The sequence below is a fragment of the Apium graveolens genome, unplaced genomic scaffold, assembly GCF_009905375.1.
Source record: "Apium graveolens cultivar Ventura unplaced genomic scaffold, ASM990537v1 ctg7561, whole genome shotgun sequence".
NCBI lineage: Eukaryota > Viridiplantae > Streptophyta > Magnoliopsida > Apiales > Apiaceae > Apium > Apium graveolens.
Window position 1 is genome coordinate 56,198 of NW_027420425.1, and position 9,335 is coordinate 65,532.

The 9,335-nt window shown below is 31.5% G+C and overlaps 1 protein-coding gene across 1 annotated transcript; it reads left to right on the top strand.

Moving 5' to 3' along the window:
- Nucleotides 1-1,947: 1,947 nt before the first annotated feature.
- Nucleotides 1,948-3,252, top strand: LOC141704211 (ubinuclein-2-like). The gene is made up of 4 exons (XM_074507506.1): nt 1,948-2,066; nt 2,221-2,310; nt 2,396-2,446; nt 3,133-3,252. The coding sequence occupies exons 1-4, from the start codon at nt 1,956-1,958 to the stop codon at nt 3,229-3,231; spliced, it is 351 nt and encodes a 116-aa protein (XP_074363607.1). The 5' UTR covers nt 1,948-1,955; the 3' UTR covers nt 3,232-3,252.
- Nucleotides 3,253-9,335: the final 6,083 nt, after the last annotated feature.

A 9,335-nucleotide genomic window follows, 5' to 3' on the forward strand; every position in this document is an offset into this window, starting at 1 on the left:
CATATATTGAACATATGACTTCAAAAAACATATTTTTATAAGATATTCAATAAAAAAATGAAACATCGTTATATTTTTAAAAAAATACAATATGAAGTTGATTTTTGAAGTGACTTTAATGGTCATTTTTAAAATTGTTCCATCTCACACCATATAAGGTGTCATAAAAGGCTAGAAAGTTTGGCTGTCATTGAAAAAGATTGTCTAGTCTTGATCTATATACTTATATATGAAATATGTCTATTCACCTATATATGAAATAAAATATTCCCACACATACGAGGTGGTGTCACTAGATACGATCATGACGAACTAAATCATAATAGTGATATCGATCATGTGGTGTGATTTTTTTTTTATCTTCATATACTTTCTTTTCCCCATGATAATATAATCAAAATTTTGTGTAGAGTTTTACTTTTATGTAAGTATGTTCCAAGTAAAATAAGTAAAATAGGGTGGGAGTTATTTTTATACAAGGGTTCAAGGAAAAAACACACAATATTAAAGAAATGCTAGGAGAATATCAAATATGAAAAGGGGCATGAAAAACCCATGGGACATGCATTCTCAAAATGGGACTAATATGTTTATCCAAATGTGTATCTAGTAAAGATTTTTTTTTGTTTTTATATGTAAGATACGCATTCTGGGACTCCGTCATCAAAATAAGTTGTACAATAGCATAATTAGATATAGATTACATATAGGTCTTTGACATGATATAACTTATGGTACTTTTAAAATAATTGTCATAAGTCGATTAACCTCATAAGTGGGGGAGAGGTAGATTAACCCGAAAAGTGATGAGGATGAGATTCGGTTTTTGAGATTGGTTGTGAGTAGTGTCGGATGAAGATCAATTTCAGTTTTTACGTAAGGACATTATATATAAAAAAACTATTGTAGTTTCTAGCATCGGTTATCAATATAACTACATAGAACACATGGGCACATCACCTTTTTAATGAGGGAATTTGAGAAAATATATGTATTTTAATATAGATTATTAATAAATTATTGTTCAAAAACTTTTCTTTTGGGGCACGTGTCGTAGAGGCCTATATAGCCATTGGTTATTCAAGCTCTTGTGAGCCCCTGAGATTAGAAGAGGTATATCACATGGCTCGGAAATTTTAAAAATATTTCACTTTTTCACTTTATAAAAGAGTCTAATATTTTATATTTCAATTTTCGTCATTTCTATTATTTTATTTATGTTCTTTTTTTTGGTGAGGTGATGGACTAATAATACAATTTATGTACTATATAGAATATCTGCAATGGGGTGATGGACTAATAATACAATTTATGCGGCATGACACTATTATTGACTACCATTAAAGGCTTCTAGGTGCCTAACGAATTAGCCAGCACCCTTTGGCCCACACCTAAAATGGAAAAAATGCGAACATCTCTACTAAACGCATATAATTTTCATCAAGTTTAAAAAAAAATAATGCAAGAATATTTTGGCAACTTTGATTGCCAACCATTGAAGCAAATATTGATAAGAATTGTGCCCAAAGTACAAAGAAAACAAAATTAAAAAAAAATATTAGTAATTGTGATGATTTGACATGTTTTTCTACTTTATATGGCACCCATACCCGAAATGCATGGGAGATGCTATTAGATAGTGGATTTTAAGAACTCAGTTACCTATTATAATTTTTTTTGTATGGATACATTTATACGAAATTTTATATTTGTACTTCTCATAATTTTAGTAAAAAATTTAAAAATTGCCCCTCCTAAAAAACTATTTGTTACCCTCAGTCCCCACATTTTCCTTTCCAAATCATAAAATGGGCGTGTCACATGTATTTTATTAAAATTAATTTGCTATTTATCTTAAATAAGTTTCTTTTTAAAAATTTGAAAGACAATGAGTCTGTACTAATGTTTGTTTCTTTTTTTATTATTTTTGTTTTCTTACAGAAATCTTGAGGGAAATGATTCTTGAGGAATTGTATGCCAGTCAAGCAAACTGCAACAATTTTAAACAGATTAAAATGGAATTTATAAAACTGATCAGACTGCAGGCTTCCTCTTCGAAGCTTAAGGTAAGTTGCAAAATGATATTATGTAAATAAGACTCTTCTTAGACATATCCACATATGCAATAACAAATTATGTGCTACTGTATTCTAGTCATCTGATAATCAAATTTCTATTCTTAAGTGAGTGATTTGATGCAAAATGAATTCTGACTTTTAGGTACCCGCGCCTGGACACACCAAAGGTACTTATAGTATGGGTTACCTTTTGGAAGAGAAGTTATGTGATCTGTATGATACATTTATTCAGGTATAAGTTATAGCACAATATCATGTAAGAAGTTCATAGAAGCATGTTAGAAATTATTGTGTTATCATATATTTTATTGTAACAGGGGCTAGATGAAGATAGTGGTTCTTCCGTTGTCAGAAGGTTGTTTGCGAAGGTAGACTGTACTATCCATCTTGTACTATATTTTTCCAGTCTACAGTTTTCTTTTTTATTTTGTTCGGAACCACTCAAATGCATAATGGAACTGGTGAGATATTGTGAGTTTAATTTGACATCTTCATCTATACCCAACAACCTGCTGGCAATCTCATAAATGAACATATTGCGGACCTAGTCCTATAAAAAAGCTAATGAACAGATAGGGTACACTAATTATCTTTGTTTCTCTTTGTTTTATATTGAAGGGGGCATTATTTACAGTTTATATCTTGCAATTTACTAACAGTTTTCCGGATTGTTTCGGAGTTCTTTATATGAACTGAAAAAAACTTGTGCACGATCACTTTTTCTAACTTTTTTCCGGTAATGTGAGAATTTAACTGCAGGGTAAAGTGAAAGATACAATGGCCTCAATTTCATTCAGTAAATAAAATGCTAATGAGAACCGGATTGAAAATCGGGTTCCGGCCTTTTGAATGAGTGTTAAAATTAGAGTTTCATGGTTGTTCAACCCAGAGTTTAAATAGAATTGTGTTATTCTAGGTTTTAGGTTTGATATATTTTCCGTTGTTTTTTTGTTTAGCTTTACGGTAAAATTTAAATATCAGGCTACGCTTTCTTTTACTTTCTAATCTGGTATCTCCACGATTGTACTAAAAGTCAATTCCTACGTGTTTTCAGCTGGCTGATCTCTGGCCAGAAGGTACCATGGACATGCATGAGATACGGCAAGCTATTTGTCGAGCAAAGGAACGGCGAGTGATACCTAGTACGCAGTAGCGAAGAAATGGTATATACAAAATCTTTTAGAGAAGTGAACAATTTGTGCTCCTTAGGAGTCTTAATTAATTTGTAGTATATGATTGCAAGAAATTTCAGAACCAGAAGTATGTTAATTTTTAATTTTCAAAAGTTGAAAAGTCAATTTTTAGTAGTGTTATCAATTGTTTGATAGCACCCGACTACATGACTACATAACAAAAGCAGTTGTAGCCTAGCAATATTATGTCGGCTAATATTGCTTATATTTCAAGTTCTTTTGATCAACGAAAATTTTGGTAAAGTCAAAAAGTGTCTGACAACATAGTTTTACAGACCATGTGAATAGTTCATTTTAAGTGAAAGTTGCACCCTGTACAAAACTATTCAAAAAATAGTGGGAATGTGTATATACAAGTAGAAAAAGAGTGGTGACATGTATAGGAAAGTCCTGTACTATGCCCAATCAGTCTGACAAGGCAAAGTACTTTGGCTTAATGTATTGGATACTAATTTATTCTCATTGCAAGTCCTGTGACCCGATATTTAGGCCCGCTACAAAAAATATGGTTATATAGGGTCTTGGCCTGAATATGGTTAATTTAGAAAATTTGAATGGCTGTGATATTTATACAAGTTTATGTAAATCTATCACCTCCTAGATTTGTATACGAGTGTTATTTCAAGAACTATTAATTCTTTAAACATTGTTATTTCTTTACCCACATATACATTGTTATACTATTATTTCTCATAAAGAAATAATTGTTAAACTGCCCTGCCCTTGTCTTTCTAGTTCCAACTTACTATATTATTTAAGTTATTCCGTGTACAGGTAGTAAATACATACTTGATTAACTAGAAGCAGTATGTAATGTGTTGCAACACTAAGAGATATATTTACACCAATTCTACTAGATAAATCATCCCACTAGGTATGTAGGACCTGATCTGATCTGAGGATTTAAAAAAAAAGTCCAGCTTAGATGTAATTAGTATATCAAAAAATCATAATCATTTGATCATGACTTTGTGAACCTACAACACATATAATAACTTGGCTGTGGTTGAGTAGTTTAAATTTATATGCCGGAATAAATTAATTTGTTGCTTGCACTATGACTTATGAAAATAATTACTCAATTTTTTGCACATAAAAACATCAGTTGTAAATGATAGAATATTTATGTTAAATTACTCAAACCTCAATGATGTGAAAATTTCAAAATTGCACAAAAAAATAGTAGATTACTTGATACTGTTAAAATTATAATTTAAACTAATAAGACATGCATAACATGCTGCTAGATTCATGTAGTGAGAAAAGTTATAAGTACATTTATTTTATTTTTATATTCAACTTTATTGGCCTATATGCATATAAAATCCAAATTTATTCATAAAATTTTCTAGTGAGTCTGTTCGAGTCTATGAATACATAGATTTTTAGAAGAAATCCTATATAAAGTCATGAAATATGTCATTTGATATTTTTCCCCAAATGCATGAGTATGAACTCATGTGTTCTGTTCTTTTCCAAATGTGTGTAATTAAGAATCTTCACCTATATCATGGTCTTGTATAAGAATTTAATTATTTTTTTCAATAAAGTGTTATCAAGAGCTAGATATTGCGTTATTTTTGTTTTAATACACATTTTCGGAGAGTATTTTTTACTCCAAAGGAGACTTATATGAGATTTTGTGATATCGATTCGGGCAAGCTAGTGTGGTATAAAAGTGAACTCAATGACCATAAAAATTTGTGTGAAATAAATGTGTGATCCTTGTTTACTCCAAAGGAAAACATGACTAAAGTTATAAGATAGGCAAAGAAAGTGAATTTTATAACCAATAAAGTTTGTTTGACAAGAACGTTCATGGGTCGATAATCTTTTGCTGGTGAAGAAATTATGTTGAAAAAAGAAGTCTTATAAAGAAGCAAGAAAGTCTCTCCAAATGCGAATATATGTAAAATTTTGAACGGAATTGTTAAATTAAGGGTGGGTGTTGAAATTATAATTTCAACTAGTAAGACATGCATTACCAATTTTTAGATTCATCTAAATACATCTGAGATAATTTATAGGTATATGTATTTTTAGTTTTCTATATATGTGAGTAAGAATTTAAGATCTTTGCCCATATTTCTTCTTTTATGTGAGTTTAAGTAAAATTCTCTCTTTTAACAATTATAAATTTGTTAGTATAATTAATATCAAAAAAAACTTTAATAAAATATGTTGGAATGTACAAATTCACAAACAAAGTATTGTCTTTCCGAAAATTGGCTTAGGAAAATGACTCTTTGCTTTAGACCGACATTCATATTTTTTTATAATGAAGAACAAGCCACTAAGGCATTTATTCTATTGTAGTCCACATAATTATCAATATTCTAAAATTCGGCAGACTTAAATGAATATCGAGGTGAGTATTCAGTCATCAAAGGTGAATCAATTCGAATATGGAAGGAAGTACTCATATGCTAAAAATGTGTACTCATATGTTGAGATGACCAGTCTCAAAGAAAAGATACACTCAACAATTATGTTCTGCTTGACAGACAATATTATTACTGAAATTATGAAGGACGACACAGAATCTGATTTATGGTTGAAGTTTTAAAGTCTCTACATGAAAAAGTTTTTAAAAAATAAGTTACTTCTCAAGCAACGTCTATTTAGTCTGCGAATACAGGAAGGTATACCTCTTTTATATAACTTAGATCGGTTCAACATAATTTTGTTAGAATTGCGTAATATTGATGTTAAAGTTGAAGATGAGGATGTTAATGTAATTCTATAAGTTTTAATAAAGCAGCAATTTTGAGACACCACAAGTCTCCATCATTGAATCTGGATTGGTCTCTACATACGCGACCTAGATTTGGGGATAAGGGAGCAGCAAATTTTTCTCAAGGAAACCAAAGTTTCTCTACTTGAGTCCAGATTGGTCTTTACATGCCTGACATACCTGACCCGGATTGGGGCAAGAGAGAAGCAAATTTTTCTTAAGGAAACCAAATTTTCTCTACTTGAATATGGATTGGTCTTTACATACCCAACCCAAATTGGGGGTAAGAAAATAACAATTTTTCTCTCAAGCCAACTCAATTTTCCATTCTTGAATCCGGATTGATCTTTACATACGCACCCCAGATTGGGGGTAAGAAAGAAGCAATTTTTTCTCAAAAAAACAAAAACTTGGGCATATTTTTCTCTACTCCTCATTCAGAAAATCTGTATAAGGGAGTGGAGGCAAATGATAGGGTATAAACATCCCATATACGGTTCAACCCTGCTATAAGTTAGCAGAGTCCAGCCGAATTCAGGGGTGAGCCTGGATAATAGGATGAGCCAGGGTCCAACCCAATCCAGGAACAAGTCATTTTATAGCCCCATAAGCTGGAAGCCCAATATACCAGAACACGTGAGAACAAGTCTAGGCACGTGACAATGACCTTTATCGAAACCAATAATTGGAATGATCAAGATACGCTACAATACGCCCTCGATAATTCTAAGGTGGTCCTTGCATAGACGCGTGTAAGAAATTCATTAAGTCAAGGCTTTCTTCACCGCAGCAATGAACGGCTCTAATCGAAAGGTACCAACCCCTAAACCCTATTCTTGGGCTGTAAATACCCCAGGGAGAAAAGGCCCTCATTTACTCTCTATATCTACCTCCATCTCTAAATCTGTAAGCACTCATTTTTTTATCCTCTCAATTTACGTAACAATCTTGCTCGGTATCATACACCCCATTTTTCTAATTACATTTCACTGCCTTCCTCATTTTTCTATCTTAATTGATTCATTATGGATGCCGAAAAGATAAATGTTGGTGTTCTCTGTGCTGATGGTGCCAATCACAAAGAGAGGTTTTATGTGGACTAGATACCCGGCAGGACAAATACAATTTCTTTCAAAAAATTAAGGCGTGAGGCTAGTGAGGCTGTATCTGAAGATTTTTCAGATGAAAATGAAAACGAGGCGATGAGACTTGATACACTAACAATTTTGATGATTGTTTGTTACACATTTAGATGAGTATTATTTTTATGTGGTGTTTGTGTTGGTTTTTACTTGATCAGTTTTTTGTTCGAAAATATTTGTGTACTTCTGTGATTTTGAATTTATAGAGTATATTCACAACAATCTCGGACATTAAATCCCAAGAAGAGTCCTCAATCAAAAGATGGCTTTTCAGTGTGGGGGCTTGTCAAATTTTATTTAATATTAAATTACTACAAGCAACATGATATAGGCCGTAATGTAATTGTTTTATTAGAAATATAGAGGCATAGCCCCAATACAATCCTAAGAGAAGTTTGAATAAAATTCATATACACAATATTCTACGTATAATATAACACCTCTATATTTAGCATATAATTTCAGCGTAATGTTTCTATATCATAATAAATCCATTAACCTCCTTAACAACTCCATGGGCTAGATCCTTGCTTTGTAATTATATTTAATAGAATATGTGAATGGAATAATACATATTAAAATGTGAATATATTATTCATGAAATCTTCTTAATGTACAAATATGTGTATGTTATATGTAGAATTATACCCAATCCCTCGAAAGAACTCAAATTATTCATTTGTCCATCTACTGAGTTTAATATATGAATGTAATAATATTTATTATAATATTATTCATGAATTCTCCTTGATGTACGAACATGTGTATCCTTAAAATAACTCTAATCATTTATATGTCTACCTACTGAGTTATTTATGTTATATAACTAAAGAAAGGGTCCTATTGTAAATTGGTAAAAGATTAGGCGAGTTATATTTCATTTATCACGGTTCTATAACTTTTCGTGATAACACAATTGTCTGTAAAAACATATTTTTGTAAAACGACCAAGAAAGAAAAGTATTAATGCAATCGCAATGCGGGAAAAAGTGCAGCACAATTAAGATTTTTAAACTCTTTAGTCAGCAATATTTTTCCGTTTTCTTTTTCCTTGTTGAGGGAATATTCTATAGGATAGTGACTTATATTACCGATTTCATGTTGCAAGTTCTCTCTTTTAACAATTATAAATTTGTTAGTATAATTAATATCAAAAAAAACTTTAATAAAATATGTTGGAATGTATCAAATTCACAAACAAAGTATTGTCTTCCGAAAATTGGCTTAGGAAAATGACTCTTTGCTTTAGGCCGACATTCATATTTTTTTATAATGAAGAACAAGCCCTAAGGCATTATTCTATTGTAGTCCACACAATTATCAATATTCTAAAAATCGCAGACTTAAATGATATCGAGGTGAGTATTCAGTCATCAAAGGTGAATCAATTCGAATATAAGGAAAGTACTCATATGCTAAAAACGTGTACTCATATGTTGAGATGACAGTCTCAAAGAAAAGATACACTCAACAATTATATTTGTCGCTTGACAATATATTACTGAAATTATGAAGGATGACACATAATCTGATTTATGGTGAAGTTTTAAAGTCTCTACATGAAAAGTTTTTAAAAAATAAGTTGCTTCTCAAGCAACGTCTATTTAGTCTGCGAATACAGGAAAGTATACCTCTTTTATATAACTTAGATCGGTTCAACATAATTTTGTTAGAATTGCGTAATATTGATGTTAAAGTTGAAGATGAGGATGTTGATGTAATTCTATAAGTTTTAATAAAGCAGCATTTGAGACCCCACAAGTCTCCATCTATGAATATGGATTGGTCTTACATACCGACCTAGATTGGGGATAGGGAGCAGCAATTTTTCAAGGAAACCAAATTTCTCTACTTGAGTCCAGATTGGTCTTTACATGCCTGACATACCTGACCCGGATTGGGGGCAAGAGAGAAGCAAATTTTTCTTAAGGAAAACCAAATTTTCTCTACTTGAATATGGATTGGTCTTATACCCAACCCAAATTGGGGGTAGAAAATAACAATTTTTTCTCTCAAGCCAACTCAATTTTCCATTCTTGAATCGGATTGATCTTTATACGCACCCCAGATTGGGGGTAAGAAAGAAGCAATTTTTTCTCAAAAAAACAAAAAACTTGGGCATATTTTTCTATACTCTCCATTCAAAAAATCTGCATAAGGGAGTGGAGGCAATGATAGGGTATAAACA